Source organism: Xenopus laevis, chromosome 3L (genome assembly GCF_017654675.1).
Source record: "Xenopus laevis strain J_2021 chromosome 3L, Xenopus_laevis_v10.1, whole genome shotgun sequence".
In the NCBI taxonomy this organism is placed as follows: Eukaryota; Metazoa; Chordata; class Amphibia; order Anura; family Pipidae; genus Xenopus; species Xenopus laevis.
Window position 1 is genome coordinate 48,027,431 of NC_054375.1, and position 27,720 is coordinate 48,055,150.

The following is a 27,720-nucleotide window of genomic DNA, read 5'->3' on the forward strand; positions in this document are numbered from 1 at the left end:
TAAAGAGACAGCAACATGCCTTCTGTAAGAGTGCCAATACTGCACATAGGCTACTCTATATATAAGTATTAAAGCACACATAACTCACATACTCCATAAATCCCAGCGCCTTATGCATGCTGAGGTAACTGGCACACCATAAACGTACAGATCACATAATACTACACCATGAATAGGCAGACTAATCCCTACTCTGCTACTGCTTCTGCTGACAACCAGCTTCTCCCAAGCCCTGCTTGCATGGACAAGCCCATGGCTAAGTCACACACACACTAAAAGCATTTACTTGCTGACAATGATCTTCATGCAATTCCTAATATAGCTGCAGCAGAACAGATTGCGTAAAGGGATACCCTTTGCCCGGGCTGCAGCTGGTAATATTACAATTTCACATTTCTCCATCTCTATTAATTAGGAGATTCCGGTCTCGACGGGGTTTCCCAACAAGCAAACAACAAACGTGCCTATCTATCAGTCAGAGTGTGAGAACGGAGCCGCTGTGCACTGCAAACACACTACCTGCACCAACACTCAGGGCCAACAAAAACAACGCAGAGTAATAGGAGAAAGGGACCCAACCTGGCTTTTGCTAGTCTTGTATTCAGAAACTTTACGGGAAAATAAAACAAAATCAAAGGAAGTGATTGGATGCCGCCCTGCCCAGTTACAGGGACTCTCTTAAGGTGAATTTGATGTCCTCACACACTGTGAATATATTTTGTGTCAGCTGGAGAAGTCTACCCCTAGCTTGGAAGCCCTGCGCGTTTCACAATGTTTGGCTCCTATAGACTGGTAAGTTTTCTGTATAATATACATATATAATACATGACCTCAGGAAAGTACCTTTTAGCAGTGTGTAGTGGGTGTAAATAATTTGCTAGTGATAAGATTGGATTGGCATTGGTTTTAATTTGAGTGTATGAAGGATACTCTGCTGACACGGAGAGGCCCGTTTATCAAAGTTGGAATTTTTCTCAATATTTTCTGAAAACAAACCAAATCCGTACAGGTTTTTTCTCCTTATTTATCAATAAACTTTCTGAATAAAATTCAGAAAAATCCAGATTTTTTTGGACTTTACACCTGAAAACTCCAGAAAACCAGATTTTTGGCCGAAAACCAGGAAATCTTCGGATTTTTGCACGAAACCCAGCGCAGATCAAAATATCTTTGGGACTTCTCCCACTGACTTATATGCAACCTCGACAGATCTGAGATTCTGGATTTTCAGACTCAGGCTTTTTCCATCCTCAGGGTATAATAGATCCTAAAAAAATTCGGGTTTTATTTTTTCCCACTAAAAATTTGGACTTTACACTAAAAAACACAAATTTTACGGTTTTATGGCATTCGGAGTTCAGTAAGTAACCCCCTGAGTATGTTTTTCCATGTGAGTATATGCATGTGTATGTGTGTATGTATATATGTATATATATGTATATATATATATATATATATATATATATATATATATATATATATATATATATATAGTGACATAGTACCGCACTCGACGGGAATACTTGTGAGAAAATCAAGATGTATTGAAAAAAATCACCTTTCGAACACCAACTGTGCTTTTTCTCAAGGATAACACATATCCTTACATATATATATATATATTTTTTTTTTTTAACAAAGCTCATATATATATATATATATATATCTATACAGTGGTGTGAAAAACTATTTGCCCCCTTCCTGATTTCTTATTCTTTTGCATGTTTGTCACACTTAAATGTTTCTGCTCATCAAAAACCGTTAACTATTAGTCAAAGATAACATAATTGAACACAAAATGCAGTTTTTAAATGAAGGTTTACGTTATTAAGGGAGAAAAAAAACTCCAAATCTACATGGGCCTGTGTGAAAAAGTGATTGCCCCCCTTGTTAAAAAATAACTTAACTGTGGTTTATCACACCTGAGTTCAATTTCAAAGGTTATAAAGCCATTTCTAAAGCTTTGGGACTCCAGCGAACCACAGTGAGAGCCATTATCCACAAATGGCAAAAACATGGAACAGTGGTGAACCTTCCCAGGAGTGGACGGCCGACCAAAATTACCCCAAGAGCGCAGAGACAACTCATCCGAGAGGCCACAAAAGACCCCAGGACAACATCTAAAGAACTGCAGGCCTCACTTGCCTCAATTAAGGTCAGTGTTCACGACTCCACCATAAGAAAGAGACTGGGCAAAAACGGCCTGCATGGCAGATTTCCAAGGCACAAACCACTTTTAAGTAAAAAGAACATTAAGGCTCGTCTCAATTTTGCTAAAAAACATCTCAATGATTGCCAAGACTTTTGGGAAAATACCTTGTGGACCGACGAGACAAAAGTTGAACTTTTTGGAAGGTGCTCGTCCCGTTACATCTGGCGTAAAAGTAACACAGCATTTCAGAAAAAGAACATCATACCAACAGTAAAATATGGTGGTGGTAGTGTGATGGTCTGGGGTTGTGTTGCTGCTTCAGGACCTGGAAGACTTGCTGTGATAGATGGAACCATGAATTCTACTGTCTACCAAAAAATCCTGAAGGAGAATGTCCGGCCATCTGTTCGTCAACTCAAGCTGAAGCGATCTTGGGTGCTGCAGCAGGACAGTGACCCAAAACACACCAGCAAATCCACCTCTGAATGGCTGAAGAAAAACAAAATGAAGACTTTGGAGTGGCCTAGTCAAAGTCCTGACCTGAATCCTATTGAGATGTTGTGGCATGACCTTAAAAAGGCGGTTCATGCTAGAAAACCCTCAAATAAAGCTGAATTACAACAATTCTGCAAAGATGAGTGGGCCAAAATTCCTCCAGAGCGCTGTAAAAGACTCGTTGCAAGTTATCGCAAACGCTTGATTGCAGTTATTGCTGCTAAGGGTGGCCCAACCAGTTATTAGGATCAGGGGGCAATTACTTTTTCACACAGGTTTGGATTTCTTTTCTCCCTAAATAATAAAAACCCTCATTTAAAAACTGCATTTTGTGTTTACTTGTGTTATCTTTGACTAATAGTTAAATGTGTTTGATGATCAGAAACATTTTGTGTGACAAACATGCAAAAGAATAAGAAATCAGGATGGGGGCAAATAGTTTTTCACACCACTGTATATATATATATATGGTTTGTCATTAGTGATGGCACTCACAGGACTACATGTGCAGCCTACACACACACACACATATATATATATATATATATATATATATATATATATATATACATATGGCCTTTCTTTCTTGTCTGTGCTTCTTTATCTATAAAGCCTTTTGCGGAAATGATTGGAAAGGATGTCCTTTCTTACAGGACACAAGGTGTTGTGGCGTGTGCTGTTTTATTTTCCAAATGTCCCTCTGACGGATGTTTATGCAAGCCCCTTAGTGCATGGGAAATGTCATTGCATGGTTTATTTTGTGCAGATTGAAGTTTGCTGGTCTGTCCTTTCTCCTGCTCTGATGTTTCATCACCTGATTCAGAGGGAGAAACCAAGCCATGGATGCATGCAGCAAAGCAAAGTCTGGACTATTTTCCCATGCTTGGGGCACAAGTTTGAGATAGCCAAGATAGTTATCAGAATTAGTGGAAAGCAACTTAATATACCTGTTTGTTTCCCACCCAGATCTCTTTTTATACCATGGGCCAATATATTACACAGAAGGTCCTTCTACAATTTATAAAACCAAATTGAATGGTTGAGGAAATTCTAATATCCTTCAGCAATATTATTTATCATGACAAACATTGTACTAGATACAATTCACTGAGAAAAAGGTTTATCACGTGAAAAGTCATGGACGAGATTGAATCTTAGATGCAATTCAATTACAATGGTTTATCATGTGAAAACTCAGTCTAAGGGTAAAAAACTGGATTAGGAGTTTTTTTCTACTCGAATTGAATCTCGTCCATGAGTTTTCATGTGATTAAACCATGAGGTTACTTTTTCTCTCTGAATAAAATCTGGCCCATTGTGAGAATTCTTGTAGATGCATTATTTCCAGGTCAACTTGCATGTGCTTGTTGTGTAACTGACCCATCAATGATTGTGGATACTGAAGATATTGGCCTACTTGTCTTCTGTATCTTCAGAGGTTTCCACAATACTTGAGTGACCAAGACATATTTCCCCATTCTGACACTGTAACTGTTGTGAGATTATGAAGAGGTGTTTGTATACCCAAGATGCACCTTATTCTGTGGGCATAACACATGGAGCAAAATGGAACCAGTATTGGCTGGGACATTGTATATGATTGTCTGGTTAAAGTACTTTCTCATTTACTGTTGACTTTCCTCTCAGTTCATTTTGATTGCAGCCTCCCTACTTGTGGCTCAGACCCTCAGCTCAGATGCTCCAAATCCTTCAAAAGGCAGAAAAAAAGGTCACTTGAAAGGAAAGAATATTCACGGATCTGCTCAGGACAGAGCAAAGGGCAAAGCTTCCCCTGATCCCGTTTTAGGCGGAAACTCTTTTGCTCCATCGCAGTTATATAGTTTGGTGGAGGATTATGAGCAGAGCCTTATGGAAATGGTGAGCCAGCTGAGAAACAACACAAATCCATCTGGGAATCGTTGTGAAGTCAGTCTCAGACTTTGGCTTTCTAACAGGAGAAGCCTTTCCCCCTGGGCCTACAGGTGAGTCTCACGAAGTGGAATCTACTTTATGGACAAAGACAGGGCCATAGAAAAAAGTAAAGATTATGACCTTCAAAGACAGAGGGGCAGATTCACTAACAGGTGAATTTTCGCCAGCTTCACACTAGTTTGCCTACAGCAAATGTGCTATGGCTAGGCCAATTCACTAATATGTTGAGTTTTGTCCTGGGTGCCGAATGCTGGTGACTTTTCGCTAGCATTACTTCGGCAGTATGAGCATTTTTAGCGAAGATGCGCTAGCGTTCGCTTGTGCCTAGCGAAAATTCGCTAGTGATTTTATGCTTAGTTCAGTTTGCATAGGGCAGGTAATGTAAAGTTGTGTGGAGGTCTTTTTTATAAATGTTGTTGCAAATGCTTGAAGTTACCCCTTTTTATTACAAATGTCCAGGGAACCGTAATAAAGGGATAAATGTCATGGGAAAAAAAAAATTTTTCAAAATGAATCAGTTAATAGTGCTGCTCCAACAGAATTCTGCACTGAAATCCATTTCTCAAAAGAGCAAACAGATTTTTTTATATTCAATTTTGAAATCTGACATGGGGCTAGACATTTTGTAAATTTCCCAGCTTCCCATGGTCATGTGACTTGTGCCTGCACTTTAGGAGAGAAATGCTTTCTGGCAGGCTGCTGTTTTTCCTTCTCAATGTAACTGAATGTGTCTCAGTGAGACATGGGTTTTTACTATTGAGTGTTGTTCTTAGATCTACCACATGTCTTGGGGCAGCTGGGAAATTGACAAAATGTCTAGCCCCATGTCAGATTTCAAAATTGTATATAAAAAAAAATCTGTTTGGTCTTTTGAGAAATGGATTTCAGTGCAGAATTCTGCTGGAGCAGCACTATTAACGGATTCATTTTGGAAAATTTTTTTTTTCCCACGACAGTATCCCTTTAATATAATGCCCTACACATGAGCCCACTGTAAAATATCTGGGGAATAGTTTGTTAGGACGTTTGCAGGCAATCCCGCTTCAAAAACCTTTGAACCTTAATGCATTTTCCGATGTAAGTGACAAAAGATTGAGGAAGATCTAGCACTTCACCTGGTCTGAAGTCATATCTGGCAAAAGGTAACTTTCAGTAAAATCCGCACTTTACTGAATTTGTGGAGTAACAGTCTTTCGCCAGAACGAAAAGTCGGCAGGCGATAGAGTGCGAATGAACGCTATTGATGGTCTCTTTTGCTAGCTAATTGGCGCCTGTGCCTGTTAATGAATAGATGATGTCCCTCCGGATGGTAACGCTGGCAAATTGACAGTAGTGTTAGCCACTTCATCCTTTGGTGAATCTAGCCCATAGTTCTTATGCTTACACTGGACATGTTCTGGACATGCATGCCATGTGAGCAATTTAAGAACAATTCTGTTTGAAGGTTGTCCTCTTTATTATTGTATTTATTCTTCTGTGTGTGGGCAGCTGGGACTATTGTGAATAGCCTTAGTAAAATACAGCATCACTGATGTTTTTACATTGGCCAATACTTTTTGAATCCCTGGTAAAAACTAGGCTTTGTCTCCATATCCATGTCACCTTCATATGGTGGATCCTGGCCTTTAGGGCTTCCAAAGCATCAGCTCAGTAGAAGAAGTAAGTGCTACTAGTCTATTAGTAAACCAGACTCACAGAACAAAAAAAAAAAGGGGAAATCTGGTTACTTTAATAATACATACATTGTGACTTATTGTTACAAACTCCAAGATCTTTATATATGTTAGAGAGTCCTTGATCTCATATAATATCTATGTGTGAAGTGTCCTTTGTATCTAGTACTCACTAGTCTCCATATAATTCTCAGCTGGTGTTCCCTACATCGGTTTGCCCCCATGTGAATGAGCCTACTTTTACCATATGATCTAAGCTTGCTACTGGAAATAAGTAGTTAAAAGTGCACAGACATTGCCTTCCCAAAGACTGTTTGATCATCAAGCATTAGTCACATTGCCCCTTTTCCCGCTATTCCGTTAGTAGAGGTAGTTCTTCCTTGTGAGGGAGGTACTAGAGACCTAATTAGAAGAGTGGATCAGATCAAGACACTCAGTGCCAAGGAAACATCAGTAATATCAAGTTTAGAGGGAAAAGTTTGTAACTTAGTAGCAAGGGCTTAAGACACCTAAATTAAGAGACCGGATTAGCCTGGGCAGCTGCAGCCCCATTAAATAGCCTAGTAAGCCCCTCTTGTAGGAGTGCCACACATCTTTCTGTTTGGGGTGCACTTGGAATGGCAAGATGAGAATGTGAATACATGTAGAATTTTGGGAGCACTGTATGCTGGGAATGCCAGTCACTGACATACAGGCCCAGGTGGTTGTCAGAGACATAAGATAATAATGATTTATTGGTCAGGCGGTGTGAAGATGATAAGAAAGCAGTCCCGCTAACAAGCTCCCTGTAAGCTTTTTTCTCAAAACATCCTCACCATTAGCAAGGGTTGTATGAAACCCTATCATCCACTTCAAACGGTTTCAGCAATTGCAGATGAAGTAACTTTCTCCTATCCTCCAGACTCACTGTATGCTCACAGTCTCTACCGGTTTAACTTCATAGTCAACGTATGGAACAAGGACAAGGTACTGATTTATTATTACAGAGAAAAAAGGAAAATATTTTTAAAAATTTGGATTATTTTGATAAAAGGAAGTCTATGGGAGATGGCCCCATAGTTTCCCAATAACGGATCCCATACCTGTACTATCTAACACCCCCAGTCCTCATGGTGTCTCCCACAAAATTATAGGGATGCACCAAATCCACTATTTTGGATTCGGCCGAACCCCCGAATCCTTTGGGAAAGATTCGGCCGAATACTAGGACCTGTTATCCAGAAAACCCCCAAATCCCAAGCATTCTGGGATAACAGGTTCTATACATGTAGTAATTTTGTAGAGCAACACCATGAGGACTGGGGTGTTAGATAGAACAGGTATGGGATCCGTTATTGGGAAACTTGTTATCCAGCATGCTCCAAGGCCATCTCCCATAGACTTCATTTTATCCAAATAATCCAAATTTTTAAAAACGATTTCCTTTGTATCTGTAATAATAAAACAGTAGCTTGTAATTGATCCCAACTAAAATATAATGCATTCTTACTAGAAGCAAAACCAGCCTATTGGGTTTATTTAATATTCACATGATTTCCTAGTAGACTTATGGTATGAAGAAATCCAAATTACGGAAAGATCCATAAAGCCCCAGGTTTCATTGTATTCTGGAAAACAGGTCCCATACCTGTACTACACAGGAGGAACATTGAGTCTGTTATATACATTATCCGGAAAGCCCCAGATCCCAAGTATTCTGGGATAAGGGATATTTCTGTAATTTTGGAAAATCAACTCCCACTAGTCCCTGTTAGCCGCTGAATCTGAATTAACACCACTGGCCCACAGTTCCTCACTTCATTTATAATCTATTTTCAATCCTTCGTTGCTAGATTGCTTGGATGTGTTGAGTCCTAACAGGAATATCCGCTTCTATTTCCACCCAGTATAAATCATGATGAAAATCGCATTCCAGTGGATATTCCAGAAGCACGGTGCCTATGCACAGGCTGTGTTAACCCTTTCACCATGATGGAGGATTTCAGTATGACCAGTATTCCCATCTACAGCAAGATCCCTGTGCGGAGGCGGCTGTGCGAGGGAAGCATCAGGCCACGGAGACGGAAGAAGTGCCACAAAGAGTACGTGGCAGTCATGGAGAACATAGCCGTGGGCTGCACCTGTATATTCTGAGAGCCTCCCTTTGTCTGTTACATTTGCACTAAATTCTTTATATGGAATATCAGAATTACACAGCACCCACATTCCTACAGCAGACTTGAAGCCACCCACACAGCCCGGCACATATATTAACATAAACTAGGAAAGCACAGTTTTTGAGCTCCATCAGGCATGAGCCAATACTTAGATCAGCTTTTTCTCTATAAAGTTTTCCTCTTCCCTATGTTTTATACACAGAGACCCCTGAGCATCAGGCTACAAACTGTCAGTTCCCTAGTTAAACCTACTTAGTATTTCTGTTTCAAGCAAAAGTTTAGGTTTGTGATGTAACAGAATTGTAGCATGTTAGCAAAGCCTCCCACCAACATCGAGTCTGTTATATACAGTAGCGTTCATCTTCATCCAATAAAAAGTCTTAATTCAATAAAGTTACGAGTGAAAAACTGCTTGTCTGTGGTTTTTAGAGAACATGTTACCAAGTTCAGGCTGAGGGGCAGATTTATTCTTATTCTAATCTTGGTCAAAACTCTCAAATTCAAATTGTGAATTTTCCAAACTCGATTCGAGTTTTAATTCGAATTGAATCCAGGGATCAATTTGGTGATGTTTGCAGCCTTCCTGACATTTGAGGTTTTATTTTCGGAGAGAAAAACTCTGACCGTATTGTTCTAATTCGAATCACTTTCGATTCGAGTTTTGAAAGTTGAATCAATTCATCCAAGCTGAGAAAACTCTATTTTATTAATACATTTCGATTGGTCAAATATCGAATTTAAGAGAATTTTAAAAAAATCACGAATTCAAAATTCGATCCTTGATAAATATGCTTGTCAAAACAGGCAGGGGCGCTCCGCCAATGAGGCGAGTTGACAAACTCGCCTCAGGCGGCAATGCCGGAGAGGTTTCCAGGGGCGGCAAAAAGCCACTCCTGGTACCTTTAATAGCCAAATTTCTGGTTTAAACCGGAAATTCAGCTTTACTATTGCGAGAGAGCACAATTGAGCTCTCCACATTAGTGTTCCGGCCTCCGCTCCCGACAGGTAAGCCGGGAGGGGGGGGCGGCATTGCAGGAGCCTCTTCAGGCGGTGCTTTCATTAGAATCGGCGCTGAAAACGGGTCCTCGCATTTCAAGTACAATGAGGCCCAAACAGCCTCCTATTGGTCCAATAAATAGTGACTGTCTATGGCATCTTACAGCAGCCCCTCTGACATTTGCCAGAATCTACAGATTTCCAAGTCGGGCCTGACTGTTACCCCTATTCACTTCCAACATTCCCGATTCAAAAACAGGAACCTGTAAGTTTCACAACCCAGTTTATGGATGCGAGTTTGTGGCAATTTTTGGTGTGCTGAAAGCGGTCAAGAAGGTTTGGGTCTGGCACTCCTAAACTAACTTTTAGTATCATGTAGAGATCTGATGTATATGATGTCCTGTGATATTCTGAGACAATTTGCAATTGGTTTTCATTTTTTATTATATGTGGTTTTTTTTAGTGATTTAGCTTTTTATTCAGCAGCTCTCCTGTTCGAAATTTCAGCAATCTGGTTGGTGGGGTCCAAATGACCCTAGTAACCATGCAGTGATTAGAATAAGAGACTGGAATATGAATAGGAGAGGCCTGAATAGAAAGGTGAGTAATAAAAAGTAACAATAACAATACATTTGTAGCCTTTGGATAGAGTCACTGAACCCCATTGGAATGCTGGAAAGAGTCAGAAGAGGAAGGCAAATAATTAAAAAACTATAAAATAAAAAATGAAGGTCAGTTGAACGGTAGTTTAGAATGAGCCATTTAACTGAAAGTGAGCCACCCCTTTAACTTAGTATTTGTGACCCATATAGGACCTAACAAGTCTTACCATCCACTTACCACTGGGAAATATGATCACAAAAACCTTTCAGTCCAAGGAAGTCTTTCAGACAAGAGCAAAAAAACTGAAAAAATCCCCAGAACAGATATAGAAATAGAAATAAATGTTACGTACACGTAACATTGTAATTGTCACGTACATGTCTAATATGTTTTATGTCTTTTGTTTGACAAGACTGTATATATTCCCTGCAGTTAAGAGTCACTGCAGTTGGATATTTCTCAGTATATTACAGCAGAAAGCATAGAACACGGCCATAGATATATTTTAAAGTGTCACTTCTTGGGGCCGGCCTATTTATCATGTTGTCTAAAAAAAAGGCAATAAATTGCTCACACAAAAAAAAAAACAGAATATATATTGACTTGGATTATGCAAGGTATGAAGTGGTGTACAATAAAAAAAAAATAACATCAAATCTGGAGTTCGGGTAGTGTATTTTACACAGTATGATACATAGACCCCAAAGGGTGGGGGAGGGGCTCAGCCTGATAGCAAGGGAGTGTGAGATTTGGGAATAAGGCCTATAGATTCCTGTTGAAAGCTGAAGTCTAAGGTCAGTTAGGGTGAGTTTTGGGATGAACACTTATTTGCTGTCCTAGATAATTCTTGGAACTATGGCTGAATAGCTGACACGCTAATCATCATTCTAGTTATGAGCAAAAGGCTGTAGTGGGATGTAGTTATTAATCCTGCAACAAGTGGAAAAGGCATTATAGGAGTTGCTCACCTTTGAGTTAACTTTTAGTATGATGTAGAGAATGACATTCTGAGACCATTTGTAATTGGTTTTCAATCTCTATTATTTATGGTTTTTGAGTTATTTAGCTTTTTATTCAGCAGCTCTCCAGTTTGCACTTTCTGCAATCTGGTTGCTAGGGTCCAGATTACCCTAGCAAACGTGCACTATATTGAATTAGAGACTGGAATATGAATAGGAGAGTCCTGAATAGAAAGACAAGTAAAAAAAAGTAGTAGTAGTAGTAGTAGTAGTAGTAGTAGTAACAATGAATATGTAGCCTTACAGAGAATTTGTTTTAGGAAAGGGTCAGTGACCCCCATTTAAAAACTGCATAGAAGAAGAATTTAAAAACTATACAAAATAAATAATGATGGCCAATTGAAATGTTGTTGGCAATTCTATAACATACTAAGGGGTAAATTTACATATGGTCAAATATCGAGGGTTAATTAACTGCGGAATGTAAATCCTTCGACTTCGAAGATCGAAGTTGAAGGATTTACCGCAAATAGTACGAACGAAAAATTTTAATCCATTGAACGATTTTTCTTCGACCAAAAAATTGCTAGGAAGCCTATGGGGTCCTTCCCCATAGGCTAACATTGCACCTCGGTAGGTTTTAGGTGGCGAAGTAGGGGGTCCAAGTTTTTTTTAAAGAGACAGTACTTCAATTATCGAATGGTCGAATAGTCAAACGATTTTTAGTTCGAATCGTTCGATTCAAAGTCGAAAGTCGAAGTAGCCAATTCGATCGTCGAAATTTGAAGTTTTTTTTATTCTATTCCTTCACTCGAACTACGTAAATGGGCCCCTAAAAGATAACTTGAAGTTGAACTGTCCTGAACCAAGGCTTTTGATCAGTTTGGATAGAGCGAGGCGTATTTTTACAGCATGAGTGTTTTATTAATCCAGCAAAATAGACTTTTAAATCTCATAAAAACCTTACCAAAAATATTAACCCCACTTAGCGTGTGACTATTCAATACCCACACTGTATTCTAACCCTGTCCGATCTTACACTTCAAAAGGTACTGGGTTTAGTGTAGCCAACCTAATCTGTATAACTGCATTCATGAACAACAGAAGTCAGTGCTGCCTGTGTAGCCTTTCGTTTTTCTACTGAATTTGTGGGGTTTTTTTTGTGCTAAATCCATTTGGCAGTGACAGCTGAAAGTTATATTTCTGAGATTGTTCCGCTGTTTAAATGAATGGATAAAACAGGAAATGGAAACCACTGATGATTCCCAGACTCTGCCTGGAAAAAGATCCTATGGTTTAACCCAAGGTTATATCAATGTGAGGGAAATAGGAGGCTTTGGGTCACTCAGATGATCAATCAATATATAAAATAAAGCATTCTCATATTTATTACAGCATGACCTTTTCATTAGCTGTTGGAAGAGATTTGATTTAAAATACTTCCCAAGGAGACCGGTAGGACAGTTCCCAATCATAAGAATAAACAAAAATATAAAGACAGGTGGAGTTGTGCTCACATGATCCAATCAAAAAGTGACAACAATCTAGCTAATGTCGTTTTAATACTCCAAAGCACATTATACAATGGGCAATAGCAAAAATTTTTATACAGCACCCAAGATCAAGGGTCTCCAAAGTGTGGGGCTGGTCCCCTTAGAACCCCAAAAAAGGAGGGTCTTTTCTGAAGGACAGTTAGGGTGAAATGTGGGGGTAAATGCTTATTTGCACATCCTGCTCTATTAGTCAGGTCCCTCTTTGCCTCTTGAATTGGTTAATTTGTTTTTTTTTGTATGTTTAATGTACACACCCACTTATTGTACAACGCCGTGGAATATGTTGGCGTTTCATAGATACATGTTAACAATAATAATAATAATAATGGTTAGGACCATATTTTCATATATCTGCACCGAATCAAATGTAGATGTGTAAAGTGGGGTCTGACCCTTAAAGGAAAACTATGCCCCCCAAACAATGTAGGTCTCTATTAAAAGATACTGAGTAAAACAGCTCATGTGTAAAACCCTGCTTCATGTAAATGAACCATTATCATAATAATATACTTTTTTAGTAGTATGTGCCATTGGGTAATCATAAATAGAAAATTGCCATTTTAAAAAATAAGGGCCGCCCCCTGAGATCGTACGATTCACTGTGCACACAAACAAACCACATGTAAGGTCACATGAGCCAATTAACAGACAGAGTTCTGCCTTTTGCTTCCTCACTTCTTCCTGTTACAGTTAGTGTTGTAGTATTTCTGGTCAGGTGATCTCTGAGGCAGCACAGATAGAGTCACGAAATGGTGGTTCAAGGCAAGAGATGTAAAAGGGCAATATTTATGTAAATATATATTCCAGTTTGGTAAGATTCTTTAATATGTCATTCAATTTGATATAAACTATCTGTTGCTTAAGTATTCATTTTGGGGGTATAGTTTTCCTTTAAAGAATCAGTTCAGTGTAGACATAAAAACTGGGTAAATAGATAAAAATGTAATGTATAAAGGCTGGAGTGAGTGGATGTCTTACAAGTGTATAACAGAACACAACACTAATTCCTGCTTTTCAGCTCTCTAACTCTGAGTTAGTCAGTGGCTTGAAGGGAGGTCACATGGGACATACAGTAACTGTTCAGTGAGTTTGCAATTGATCCTCAGCATTCAGCTCAAAAAAGCAACAGTTATGACCCATGTGCCCCCCCTTCAAGTCACTGATTGGTTACTGCCTGGTAACCAATCAGTGGAAACCAAGAGAGCTGAAAAGGAAGTAGTGTTCTGGCTATTATGTTAAGACATCCAGTCACTCCAACCTTCCTTTATACATTACATTTTTGGCTAACTAACTAAATTAGAAACATTTTTTATTTTGCACAGTCTATCTATTTACCCAGTTTTTATTTTTACACTAAACAATTCCTTTAAGAGTCTGAGCACCTCAACCCTAGATACTAAATGTTAAAGGAAAAGTTACAGAAAGATCTGGGTAAACAGAACAGATCTTACCACAATTGCTGAATGCAGCTTGCCGTAACCTCCAGTGAATGTCACACGCCACTTCAGGAGCTGCAGTGATTGTTACCGGACAACTGCAGCCTCTTGTAATGCTTCCCACACACTCCGGTCAGTTTCTAAGAGACACAATTTTGACAGCAGTAGTTTGACCACATACCCACTGGGGATTCCTTGTTCGAAGTTGCTCTTTGCATCAAATGGTAACCTGTGAACCGCAGGGCAAAACCAGAAAAGATGCCAGATAAAAGACCAAGGTATCAGAAAAAAATACATATTATTAAAGGGGAACTATAGTGAAAATTTAACATAAGCTTCAGCATACTGAAATAAGAAGTTTTCTAAATGCAATCAATTAAAAATTCTGTACCGTTTTCTGAAATAATAAGTTGATCTTCACTATTCCTCTCTCAGCATCTGTTTCTCTTCATTTTGTCCTCATGCAGCACCCAACTGCTGCATGAAGACAGAATGAAGAGAAACAGATGCTGAGAGAGGAATAGTGAATATAAACGTGATTATTTCAGAAACAATGCAGAATTTTTCATTGATTGTATTTAGAAAGTTTCTTATTTCGGTATGAGGAAGCTTATATTAAGGGGCAAAATTCGACTGCCGAATTGAAATCCTTCGACTTCGAATATCGAAGTCGAACGATTTACCGCAATTCGTTCCAAAAAAAAAAATCCATCGATCGATCGATTTTTCTTCGACCATAAAATATTTGGAAAGCCTATGGGGACCGTCCCTATAGGCTAACATTGACTTCGGTAGGTTTTAGGTGGCGAACTAGGGGGTCGAAGTTTTTTTTTTTTTAAAGAGACAGTACTTCGACTATCGAACGGTGGAATAGTCAAACGATTTTTAGTTTGAATCGTTTGATTCGAAGCCGTAGTCGAAGGTCGAAGTAGCCAAAAAAAACATTCAAAATTCGAACAAGCCTCTTCTCTATGAACCCCATATATCACCCATTTGCAAGTGTCATGGTTGCAGAGAGGAAAAGCCATTTTAAAAGCCATAGATGGAGCAGCATTTTTTTTTAATGAAAGCATAACTGTTATTAATATATAATTAGATGTGACCAATAACATAGTAATAAACCATTACAAGATTTGCCCCCCCTCCTTTTTAAAAAAAAATTGCTGCAGATGCATCTGCTACATACCCATAGGTCTGGCTCTGGTCCAGGTATTGGACCTGTTATCCAGAATGCTCGGAACCTGGGGTTTTCCATATAACAGATCTTTCTGTAATTTTCATACCTTAAGTCTACTAGAAAATCATGTAAATATTAAATAAACCCAATAGGCTGGGTTTTCTTCAAATAGGGATTCATTATATCTTAGTTTGGATCAAGTACAAGGTACTGTTTTATTACCACAGAGAAAAAGGACATCGTTTTTAAAATTTGGAATATTTAATTATAATGGAGTCTATGGGAGACGGCCATTCTGCAATTCAGCGCTTTCTGGATAACGGGTTTCCAGATAATGGATCCCATACCTGTACCTGCAAACATGCACAGTGGTTTTATGCACAAAGATACATGATGCATTTTTTTAAAACAAACATTTGTTTCTGCTAAGGATCATACACGGCGAGGTGTAACATGGGGTTACATTACCAAAAAAGTCAACTGAAATGATTTTACTATTGGAAATGCAGTGTAAGCAAGGCATGTCCTAGGCACTCAGTCGTCCATGAAACCTTCTGTGAGATATGTTTAGCACCAAACATCATGAACATTTCTGTAACAGTCTCTACCATTAGTTTCTTTGTACATTGATGTTATCTGAAAATGGCCAAGGAAAGCGGCTTTAAAAGAATTGTTCAGTGTAAAAATAAAAATTGGGTAAATAGATAGGCTGTGCAAAATAAAAATAATATAGTTAGCCAAAAATGTAATGTATAAAGGCTGGAGTGTAACATAATAGCCAGAACACTACCTCCTGCTTTGCAGCTCTCTTGATTTCCACTGATTGGTTACCAGACAGTAACCAATCAGTGACTTGAAGAGGGGTCATATGGGTCATAACTGTTGCTTTTGAATCTGAGCTGAATGCTGAGCATCAATTGCAAAATCACTGAACAGTTATGTCCCATGTGGCCCCCCTTCAAGTTGCTGACTAACTCAGAGTTAGAGAGCTGAAAAGCAGGAAGTAGTTTTCTGTTCTGTTAGACTCCAGCCTAACATTACTAACAACTAACTATTAGTAATGTGCAGGACGGCTCGATACCAGCAGGACCTTGCACGCTCCTTCCAAAAGCCGGTTTCCGGGTTGAGCTTTTATAGATACGCTCCTCTGGCCTGGCCCCTTTTGTGATGTCATCGGCTGGGAGGGTCGGCGCGAGTCTATAAAAGAAACCCAGAAGTTGGGCGATGGGAGGGTGTGGGTAAGAAAAACCTGACCCACACATCACTACTAACTATATTAGAAACATTTTTTATTTTGCACAGCCTATTTATTTACCCAGTTTTTATTTTTACACTGAACCGTTCCTTTACAGTGTGTGATTTCTTGTTCAAGTGCAAAAAAAAGGCATTTTCTCGTTCTAGTGCAAAAAAAGGTTCTTTTCCTAGGGACAATCCACCCTTAATCCCAGTGACTGCCTTAAATCATTGCCTTCTTTATACAGTGAAATGAAAGCTTTGTTTCATGCTCGCTTATGTCCACTGTTCTGTTCTCAGTGCCATATTTACAACAGGAAATTACAATTTTTTACAGTTCCGTTTTCAGTTTGTGCATCAAGTCAGGCTGGTCTATTTTCTCATTGAGCTCATACCAGCGATTAAAGGCTAAGAGGGCCACATTCTTAGCAGCCACGGCACTCATCTCCACAGAGCTGGCAGCCCATTCTACTCCACTTAAGTAATACAGTCCATCGTGCATTATTATTTGAGGTAAGGACTGCGAGGACCCATAACTTGGAAATGCCTGCCATTCTACTACCTGCACAGAATAGTAGGATTTAAATAATGTCTTTAACTCCTTTCTGTCGAGAGGATGAGCTGACAGCACACGCCAAACTGCCGCTTCTTGAGGGGGTTTGCGGCGGAAACCAACAGACACGTTGACTGGGCAAAGGCTCTCTAGGCTGTGGAAGCTTGAGTCTGGGCTCTCCACTGACAAGATACTGGAAAAGGGAAAAAGCTTTGGATCTGGGAAACCGAAAAAGGAGGAATTGAGGTAGCCATGGACAACGGAGGAGACCACACGATGGTAAGTGCCATTCGGTTGTTGTATAGGAAGCTGAAAGTTCAGGAAAGAGATTGGGTAGCCAGCCTTGTGCAAGGGAGCAGCAATGATCACCAGGTCATAAAAATCAGAACCAATCGAGTCCTCTTGTTCATACTGTACTTCATACACTGGCCGTTTTTCTATAAGGAAGCGGATATACCCGTTAGGCCCAGAACAATTTTTTAAGCATACAGCATTATTCTGTTTTCAAGTTTATTGCTATGAATCGCTTTACCCCGAGTAGGTTAAGTGCACACATTCACTCAGGGATGGGAATGGTATATTGGATTAGCCTCACGGTGATGTTATTATTCTGAGAGTTGGAAATCCTTTCTACAGATGTAGTAAATGGACAAAAAAAAAAAAAGCTACTGGTGCATCATTTAATTTGAAAACATTTCTGATATAGTCAATGGCCAATTCTAAGCAACTTGATTCAATTGATCTTCATTATTTATTTTTTATGTTTTTTTAAAATTATTTGCCGTTTTCTTCTGGTTCTTTCCAGCTTTCAAATGGAGGTCACTGACCCCATCTGAAAACAAATGCTCTGTAAAGCTACAAATGTTCTATTATTGCTCATATTTCTATTCAGGTCCTCCCCTATTCATATTCCAGTCTCTAATTCAATATAGTGCATGGTTGGTAGGGTAATCTGGACCCTAGCAACCAGACTGCTTAAAGGGATACTGTTATGGGAAAACATGTTTTTTTTTTTTTAAATGAATCAGTTAATAGTGATGCTCCAGCAGAATTCTGCACTGAAATCCATTTTTCAAAAGAGCAAACAGATTTTTTTATATTCAATTTTGAAATCTGACATGAGGCTAGACATATTGTCCGTTTCCCAGCTGCCCCAGGTCATGTGACTTGTGCTCTGATAAACTACAGTCACTCTTTACTGCAAGTTGAAGTGATATCACAAGATAACAGTTCACTGGTAGATCTAAGAACAGCACTCAATAGTAAAATCCAGGTCCCACTGAGACTGATTCAGTTACATTAAGTAGGCGAAATAACAGCCTGCCGGAAAGTAGTTCCAACCTAAAGTGCAGGCACAAGTCACATGACTGGGGCAGCTGGGAAACTGACAATGTCCAATGTCAGATTTCAAAATTGAATATAAAAAAAAATCTGTTTGCTCTTTTGAGAATTGGATTTCAGCACAGAAGTATGCTGGAGTAGCACTATTTAATGATGTGTTTTGAAAAAAATATGTTCTCCCATGACAGTATCCCTTTAAATAGCAAGAGAGAGCTGTTGCTTAAAATCATCAACAACTCAAAAACCACAAATGCTAAAAAATGAAACCAATTGCAAAATGTAAACAACCCCTTTAAATAGAAATGAATTCTAGTTTTTTAGATTAGAAGATAGGAAAATATATTTTCTGTGGCACAGTAACAGTTACCTCGTACATTAAATGCATAAAGGTGCATAATGCCGAGAAGTAATAGTAATCAATTAATGTGCTTTGACTCTACTGTCTTCAGCAAATCTGAAAATAGAAGGCTAAAATGAAAATGTCTTTGCCGTGAACGAGGAAGGATGCCAAAAAAACACTAGACTGCAATGTAGTCAGACTGCCTGCCAGGTCTCCAGGGAGACTGCGGATTTGTGGGTTTTAAGTGTTTCTGACCAAACCAGGAAATGTACTGATTACTGGGCTGGCACAACTAAAAGATAAGTAAATTTTTCGGTTTTGGACTATTTTAGGAAGCATGTAAAATCAAACATCCAGCCATCATTTGCTGCACAAAGAGACAAATCCAGATCTTTATTTTGTCCAGTGTGCACAGAAGTTGTAAGCAAAGAGCAAAAGCATGATGCATAATATCTAACGTCGTCTCTATTAATACATACAGTAAATTCAATGGTACAGAGGATAGATAATGCCTAAAATAAATAAATTAGGGATGCACCGAATCCAGGATTCGGTTTCGGATTCGGCCAAGATTCAACCTTTTTCAGCAGGATTCAGATTCGGTCGAACCCTTCTGCCGGCTGAACCGAATCCGATTCCAGAGAGGGAAATTGCTTGACTTTTTGCCACAAAACAAGGAAGTAAAAAATGTTTTCCCCCTTCCCACCCCTAATTTGCATATGCAAATTTCGGTATTCGGCCGTATCTTTCACGAAGAAATCGGAGGGTTCGGAAGAATCCAAAAAGTGAATATGGTGCATCCCTAAAATAAATAGATAAATGTGTACACAGAACACAAAGCCGAGCACACCGTACCTGAGTTGTGCAGGCATATGGCAATCACCTTCCCATGGATCACATTAGCTTTTGTCATCTTTAGCAGTCCTGAACACACCAACTTGTTGCCTCCTTCTATAGCCCACATGTTCCCTGGTGTTCCAGCTAAAGACATGGCTCCTGTAGGTGAGGGGGAAAAAAAGAAGGGGGGTCCTCTGCAATGACTACAGCTTTTTGCATTCGAAGTCTACAGGAGCAGGCACAAAAAAGCTTTAGTTTACCCTAATAAACGGCAAGGGTCCAGGATTTCATACATACGTACGTACATACATACATACATACATACACGGGTTAATGGGGTGGTTCACCTAAGTTAACTTTTAGTATGTTATATAATGCCTAATTCTAAGCAACTCTTCAATTGGTCTTCATTATTTATCTTTTATAGTTTTTGAATTATTTCCCTTCTTTTTCTTACTTCCGGCTTTCAAATGGGGGTCACTGACCCCATCTAAAAAACAAACGCTCTGCTACAAAAGTATTGTAATTGCTACTTTTTATTACTCATCTTTCTATTCAGGCCTCTCCTTTTTATATTCCAGTCTCTTATTCAAATCAATGCATGGTTGCTAGGGTTTTTGGACCCTAGCAACCAGATTGCTTAAATAGCAATCTGGAGAACTGCTGCTTAAAAGGATAAATAACTCAAAAACCACTAATAATAAAAAAATGTTAACCGTTTAATGGGTGATGAAAGCTGTAGTAAGGGTCACATTTTACTCTTCTGAGTGAGGGTGTATTATTATACCAGATTACCAAACAATCTGATACAGACATTTAAATTCATTATTTTCACATCCTCACCTCAACCAAAATGCTATTCTAGTGGATCCACATCACTGGCTCTACATTTCAATTTAATTGGATATTGAATCTTTGACCGTATATATATATATATATGCTTCAGCTTGTAGCGCCATTTAGTGCCTAAAGGTAAAGCTAACGTCGCTCTTTAGCCTGTAGCACTCTCTAGTGGCTCAAACTGGTATAACTTAGACAGAAACATGAGCACTGCCTACTTAGTTTAGTGCCACAGCTATGAGATAAGTCATTTTAAATTACGGTGTGAAATTCCAAGTAATATTTTTATCATTTCTAAAAAGCACAAGAGTAAATATGTCCATTGTTAATTGATGAGCCCAAGTCCTGATCTTAAATACATCTGAAAAACTGCTGATCGCACAGCAATATCCTATCCTATATAGCCTATCCTATCCAATAGTGCCACATAGACTGATATAGTATGGCCCTAGCCTAAGAAAAAAAAATAAAAGAGGCCTCAACTCCAGGCAGTTGTTTGTAGGAAAATGATCCCAACCATCATCATTTTTTTTATTTTAGCTTAAAATTCATACATATAATAAATAAGCATTATTAATGTTACTTAAATAGACTGTTGATATCATTGAAGTAAAATGGCGTAGAAATGCTTGGCGTCTTGTTCATGACTTACCCACAAGCGCAGGAATTGCTACTGACTGTCCATAGCTGGCTCTTATAACTGCACTGATGACATCATCAATAAATCTCTGAGACACACCAATCCCTTGCAGAGATTCTGCCACAGACTTCTGGGTCATGTTCACAAAATGCTCTCCTCCCAGAGAGCGCAGTAACTCCTCCGTGGTGGAGAAGGCATATTCATGAGCTTGGTATTTATAAATCCTACGGAACAAGAACAAAAAAAAATGGATGAATATGTAGTGAAATGTTCAACTATAGATAAATATCCTACTCAGGCATAGAACTTTAAGAACAAATGATAATCTGTTAAACATTGCAAAGACATTTGCAGCCGCTGCTTGTACACCCACCACAATAATAATAATAGGCTCCCTGAAGCATTTTATACTTTCATAGTTACTAGTTGGGCTAGCAGTGTGGGGAAAGCTCTTTAGGGGCTAGTGCTAGCATATTCTGTGGGGATGGAGCTACATAAAAACCTTATCTGAACTTTAATTGTTTTATTTTACTCCATGTTGTCTTTATGTAAATACAGGAGATTGGCTTTTCTAAAAATTCAACAGGACAGATGGTAAAACAAATAGCGGAAAAATACACTAGGAGAATGAAGGACTTGGAATTTGTATACAGGTATCAAGAATGCTCCGAATTATGGAAAGGCCCTCTCCCGTAGACTACGTTTTATCCAAATAATCCAAATTTTTAAAAATGATTTCCCTTTTCTCTGTAATAATAAAACAGTACCATGTACTTGATCCAAACTCAGATATAATTAATCCTTATTGGAAGCAAAACCAGCCTATTGGGTTTAGTTAATGTTTACACAATCTTCTAGTAGACTTAAGGTATGAAGATTCAAATTATGGAAAGATTCATTATCCATAAACCCCCAGGTCCCAAGTATTCTGGATAACAGGTCCCATACCTGTACTTTGTGAATTTAAAAAAAAACGAAATGCATAAATTAGACCCCAAGTGCACTATCATGAGAAGAACTATGGGATAATTGGCAGGGAAGAGGGAGAGATAAGTCTTGTAGAAAGTGTGAGCTCTGGTCATCTGGAAATGACGATATGCATGGAGGTGTTTAAAGGAGAAGGACAGCTACGGAGGCAATTCATTGCCAATAGATTAGCTGCAATAGTGCAAGCTAGAATGCTACATTTATTCTGTAGAATGTTTTACCATACCTGTGTAAAAAGCTCTAGAAGCTCTCTGATTTTTTAGGGTAGCAGCTGCAGTATTAGCTTGGTGTGACATCACTTCCTGCCTGAGTCTCTCCCTGCTCACTTATAGTTTTGGGCTCATATTACAGCAGAGAAGAGGGGAGAGGAGCAAACTGAGCATGCTCACGCCTGAAAGTTTAAGCTGAAGGCAGGAAGTCTGATACAGAAGTCCATGTGTACACAATAGAAGGAGAGAAATGCAGTGTATCTTTTGACAGAGATCTCAGAGCAGCATTACTTTGAAGGTTTACTGGTATATTTAGGTGAACCTTTCTGATAAGGCTTACTTAGTTTTAACCTTTCCTTCTCCTTTACATATTTCAATACCTCATAAATTTCTCCATGATTTCTTCCACCCACATCTGCAGTCGCAGGAAACTGATCCCATAATGCCACCAAAGGCGGAAGAGATTTAGGAGGTACCAATCTGTCTCTTCTAGGACCAGATGTTCTCCACTGAAAATTGCATTTTTTCCAGCAACCTCCTTCCTGTGCTTAAGACCTAGGTGGTAGGAAAAGAGATTGGTTACGCAAAAAAAAAATCTGAATGCCCAAATGTAATCATTTCACTAATTTACTTTTAGTTTTTAGTAATTAAGCAATTGTTTATAAAAAAAATATATAATGTTTAAAAGAGAAAATCATTGTTCAAAAACCCTTCTAATTATATATATATCTACTTTATATTTATATAACCACTGGAAGTGCTCTTCTGTAGTGAGATTTTATGAACACTTTAATGGTTTGTGATTGAACACTATATGGTTTGCTCATATACAGGTATAGGGTCCATTATACAGAATGCTCCAGACCTGGTGTTCTCTGGATAAGGGATCTTTCCCTAATCTGAATCTCCATACCCTAAGTCTGCCTAAAGGGGTTGTCCACCTTTAAATAAACTTTTAGTATGATGCAGTGAGTGATATTCTAAGATAATTTGCAATTGGTTTTTATTATTTATGGTTTTTGCGTTATTTAGCTCTTTATTCAGAAGCTCTCCAGTCTGCAATTTCAGCAATCTGGTTGCTATGGCCCATATTACACGGGAACCATGCAATGATAAGAGACTGGAACATGAATAGGAGAGGGTCTGAATAGAGAGAAGAGTAATAAAAAGTAGCAGTAACTATTAATTTGTAGCTTTACTGAGCATCTGTTTTAAGATGGGGTCAGTGACCCCCATTTGAAAGCTGAAAACAGTTAGCAGAAGAAGGCAAATAATTTAAAAACTATAAAAAGGAAAAAAAAGACAAATTGAAAAGTTGCTACTAAAAGTTAACTTAAAGGTGAACCACCCCTTTAAAATAATTTAAACGTTTAATAAACCCAATGGGATTGTTCTGTCACCAATATGGATTTGTGCTGCTTAGTTACCATCAAGTATAAGCTACTCTTTTATTATTACAGAGAAAACATTAAAATCAATTGCTTACAATGGACTGTAATTCAGAGCTTTCTGGATAACAGGTTTTCTGGATAAGGGATCCCATACCTCAGTTCCAATTATTTAAATAAACCGCGCTTATGATTTCTGCAGTCAGTACACTTACCGAGAAGCTTGACAAAGCCTTGCATGTGGAGATTCAGGGAGTGGATAGAGGCGCTGCCCGATTCATACTGCTGGTTATTCACTGTTGTCGTTGCCAGGCGACCCCCAACTCTATCTGCTTCATATACATCAATTTGCACCTGGGCCCCAAACTGCTGTTGTAGGAAATGGGTGACTGCGGAACCCCCAATGCCAGCACCAATCACAGCTAGAAGAAAGAAATAAAGGAGAATCTTACTTTGCTAAATAGAATGTTTGTTTCTATCATTCCAATTGTCCAAGTGATAAAGCTATTTTGTAACTTTTAAAATAGGAAATCCTGTTTCTCTGCATGCAGAGTGTTTGCCAGAGTCTGTTATTTTGTTACTTTTTGTTTCTGCTGGAGTTGGTTATTTGAGTTATTCTGCTAAGTAGGGATGCACCGAATCCAGGATTCGGTTCGGGATTCAGCTTTTTTCAGCAGGATTCAGATTCAGCCAAATCCTTCTGCCCGGCCCAACCAAATCCTAATTTGCATATGCAAATTTGGGGATGGGGAGGTCAATCGTGTGACTTTTTGTCACAAAACAAGGAAGTAAAAAATGTGCAAATTAAGATTTGGATTCGGTTCGGTATTCGGCAGAATCTTTAGTGAAGGATTCGGGGGTTTCAGCTGAATCCAAAAGTGGATTCGGTGCATCCTTACTGCTAACAAAGGAAGCCCCAACTAAAAGACGTATTAGACCTAACTGTCAATCAGAATCGGACCTGGACCTAAGCATGAAGAGTGACAGGTTGTGTAGATTGAGATACTGAAGACTAACTTAAACGGCACAGAATTTTTAATGGATTGTTTTTAGAAAGTGTCTTGTGTATTAAAATTTTAATTTTCGCGATTGTTCCCCTTTAAACAACTAAATGATGGATACATATGTTTTAAGTCTATTTTGCTTGTGGTGCAGTTTGTATGTTTGCAACGCGTGTGTAAACATGGTTCCCTCTAGGAACCACGGCAAAGAGAGCCAACTCGGAAAATAATAAAAATTGATCAACAATATTTTATTGCATACGGCTTAAGTCTCAATTCATGTGGGCACAGACCCACTGGAGAACAGAGATTAGTTAAGCAATACGTCATGTCTTGAATAAGTGAGCAGGTGATTGTTGTATGTATGGCATCAAAATGATTGCTTTCCAGACACATATCTGATTGGGGATCATTAGATATCAGGCTATGCATGGGGTACACAGGCTAAAGCTGAGCATGAGAATCTAACGTAATCCATTCTGCAACCTAAGGGACCTCTGCCACAATTTGTCCACTATAAAATACCTGGCCGCTCTTTTACTGACAAAACAGGCAAGAAGGATTGTCAATGGCAATGTCATTAAAATGCTTACGGACTCCTCCTGCACAAATATGGCAGCCAGGACGCCTCATACAGGAACATCAGACAGGTGATGTAAAAGCATTGTACTTTATGGCAAAGTTGCTTTCAAAGGCAATATTATGATAGATGTAAAAAAAGTTTCATCTCTTTATAATTGAAAAGACAGCTAGGAAGGCCAGTCGTTTTTCACATGAATAATGCCATACACAGTGACTTAATGCATTCTTAATGGCAGATATGAGCAATGGTAAGTGTAGTCAATCAACGAGATTCTTCTAAATCTACACGCACCCAGCCCACCTTTTCAACAAGACCGTATTGAGGCATATTTATTATTGAAAAAGTCCTGCCAGTCTGTTGGTAAACCTCAAGGGAATTGCAGCCTCTGACGTTTCTGTTCGTGTAACTACAACTCCCAGCAGCCTCAGCTGCACTATCGCACGCTGCACAGTATGGCTCATGTGGGTATTGTCTAAGCCCTACAAATAACAGTACAACCCTTGCACAACTCATCCAATTACCGATCCTGCCCGGAGACTCTGGCGGCTGACCGGCGCCAAGATGAAAGAGAAGAGCGGGTAACACGACAAGCAGGAACATTGTGTGGTGGATGGAACCTTCGGAAGCCATAGCGCTCTCACAGCATCTTCGCCTGTCAAGCCATTCACTCCAGACAGAGGCCTGGAACACACTCTTGACGTCACAAGCGATTCATTCGAAAGTGAGGCTTGAAGTGCAAACTCTGTGTTCGCCTAGTCAATGTAATCATAACAACGCATATGATGCTGTGTTGCTCGGCCAAAACCTTTATAACATAAATAATACTATAATGTAAGACTGGGCCGGCGGTATATCTAGTACTTTATGTATTGTGCCTTTTTTTCATCCCACAATTTCTCTGCTTTCTACTAGAATCCCATGAGATTAAGTCAAATAGGTTATGTAATAAAAAGCACGAAATTTGCCTATGGGCAGTAACCCATAGCAACCAATCAGCAGGTAGTATTTACCACTCACCCGTTTAAAAGCAACCATCTTATTGGTTGCTATGGGAACTTACTGCTAATGGGCGAACTTAGTGCTTTTTATTACATTAAGGGCAGAGACACACGTTCAGATTCGTGGAGATTAGAAATTTCCTCTTCTTCGGGGCAACTTATCTCCCCAAACTGCCTTCCCGCCGGCTAGAATGAAAATTGCCTCACGAGGAAATTTCAGGCGACTTCGGAAAACGAAGTGCTCTGAGTGCCATCCCGCCGGCAATTTTCATTCTTGCCGGCGGGAAGGCAGTTTGTGGAGATTAGTCGCCCTGAAGAAGAGATTTGTCACCTGGTGACTAATCTCCCCGTGTGTCTCTGCCCTAACGGGATAGACTTTTTCTCATTGTAGGGAGAATAACAGATGTAAACAGTAGCCTATCCACTTTTATTATATTTGCAGCATTTTACAAAATCTCCTGCCGTTGTTACTGGCCCTATTACCATTGTCTAATGTAGTACAGTCCAATTTGGCCAAAAATGTTTGCCTAGTTTGGTCAATCAAACGGTACACCCAGGTACACTATTGGATCCCATCTGGATCACACCTGTGCTCTACCTTGTGACACATAAGCTTCCTGGGACCCAAATCTTTGTCATTTTTAAGACACACCCATGGTGGTGCAACCTGTTATGCCCCAAACATGCAAGTTCTCCGGGGGGGGGGGGGGTCTGAATACAAGAGACCTTTCTGAGGGGTATTTTTTTAGGCTTCCTGGTTGATCGCTGAATAAATATAGGGTAGATAGTAATGCAAGCTTTAGAGAGAAATAGCAGGTTATGTCCCTGTAATTACTCAGTATGCACCTCTTGGCTTGTTTGGAGAGGTTTAGCACAGCTACACAAGAGAATGGAATGTTATACTGAAGTGGTGTATATACTCCCAAGTCTAATTTTCCAACATAGATGCTACATTGTAGTGATGCATGGATCGGAAAAAAAAGTCGACCTGCACCCGTCCCTTCATGATCTACACATACCTTAGTGAGGGTGAGGCACTCAGGTGCGCATGTATATAATTCCCTGAATGGAAGTGGAAACGGGGCATTGTAAGGTCACGGTTGGGCGCGTGTTAAAGTTCAGCCCAAACCTGCTAGCGACCCACAAAGATTGTGCAGAAGTCAACCCCAGGCTGTGAGTTGTGGCCCAGCACGCCCATCACTACTACATTGTGTCGTAGTTCCCAATAGCAAAAAAAACATGTTTTTGACAAGACTACTACAAAACAGCAAAGGTAAGTAGCAATTGACTGCTACAGGTAACTGCACTAGTACTCCACTAGTATCTATGTAAGAAAAGAGACTATTGGGGGCCGATTCATTAACTTCGAGTGAAGGATTCGAAGGTAAAAAGCTTCGAATTTCGAAGTTTTTTTGGGCTACTTCGACCTTCGACTATCGAAGGATTCGAAGTAAAAATCGTTCGACTATTCGACCATTCGATAGTCGAAGTACTGTCTCTTTAAAAAAAAAATCGACCCCCTAGTTCGGCAGCTAAAAGCTACCGAAGTCAATGTTAGCCTATGGGGAAGGTCCACATAGGCTTTCCTAAGTTTTTTTGATCGAAGGATATTCCTTCGATCGTTGGATTTAAATCCTC

The 27,720-nt window shown here is 39.3% G+C and overlaps 2 protein-coding genes across 2 annotated transcripts; one reads left to right on the top strand and one right to left on the bottom strand.

Moving 5' to 3' along the window:
• Positions 1-574: 574 nt before the first annotated feature.
• Positions 575-8,389, top strand: LOC108710938 (interleukin-17B-like). The gene is made up of 3 exons (XM_041586194.1): positions 575-792; positions 4,295-4,629; positions 8,139-8,389. The coding sequence occupies exons 1-3, from the start codon at positions 772-774 to the stop codon at positions 8,383-8,385; spliced, it is 603 nt and encodes a 200-aa protein (XP_041442128.1). The 5' UTR covers positions 575-771; the 3' UTR covers positions 8,386-8,389.
• Positions 8,390-16,042: 7,653 nt separating this feature from the next.
• pcyox1l.L (prenylcysteine oxidase 1 like L homeolog) lies at positions 16,043-25,788 on the bottom strand. The gene is made up of 6 exons (XM_018252148.2): positions 25,606-25,788; positions 23,716-23,922; positions 22,493-22,667; positions 20,929-21,140; positions 19,455-19,595; positions 16,043-17,355 (listed from the first exon to the last, which is right to left on the bottom strand). Exons 1-6 carry the CDS (start codon positions 25,712-25,714, stop codon positions 16,697-16,699), a joined length of 1,503 nt encoding a protein of 500 aa, XP_018107637.1. The 5' UTR covers positions 25,715-25,788; the 3' UTR covers positions 16,043-16,696.
• Between the last annotated feature and the right edge of the window lie 1,932 nt (positions 25,789-27,720).

Bases quoted from the DNA above. Each gene is read 5' to 3' on its own strand.
- LOC108710938 (XM_041586194.1), top strand. From the start codon at position 772: ATGTTTGGCTCCTATAGACTG. The intron at 793-4,294 runs GTAAGTTTTCTG...CTTTCCTCTCAG, and splicing joins TGTTTGGCTCCTATAGACTG to TTCATTTTGATTGCAGCCTC. The intron at 4,630-8,138 runs GTGAGTCTCACG...ATTTCCACCCAG, and splicing joins CTTTCCCCCTGGGCCTACAG to TATAAATCATGATGAAAATC.
- pcyox1l.L (XM_018252148.2), bottom strand. From the start codon at position 25,714: ATGGCTTCCGAAGGTTCCATCCACCACACAATGTTCCTGCTTGTCGTG. The intron at 19,596-20,928 runs GTAAGTCATGAA...CCTCACCTACAG, and splicing joins AGCAATTCCTGCGCTTGTGG to GAGCCATGTCTTTAGCTGGA. The intron at 17,356-19,454 runs GTACGGTGTGCT...GCTTCCTTATAG, and splicing joins CATATGCCTGCACAACTCAG to AAAAACGGCCAGTGTATGAA.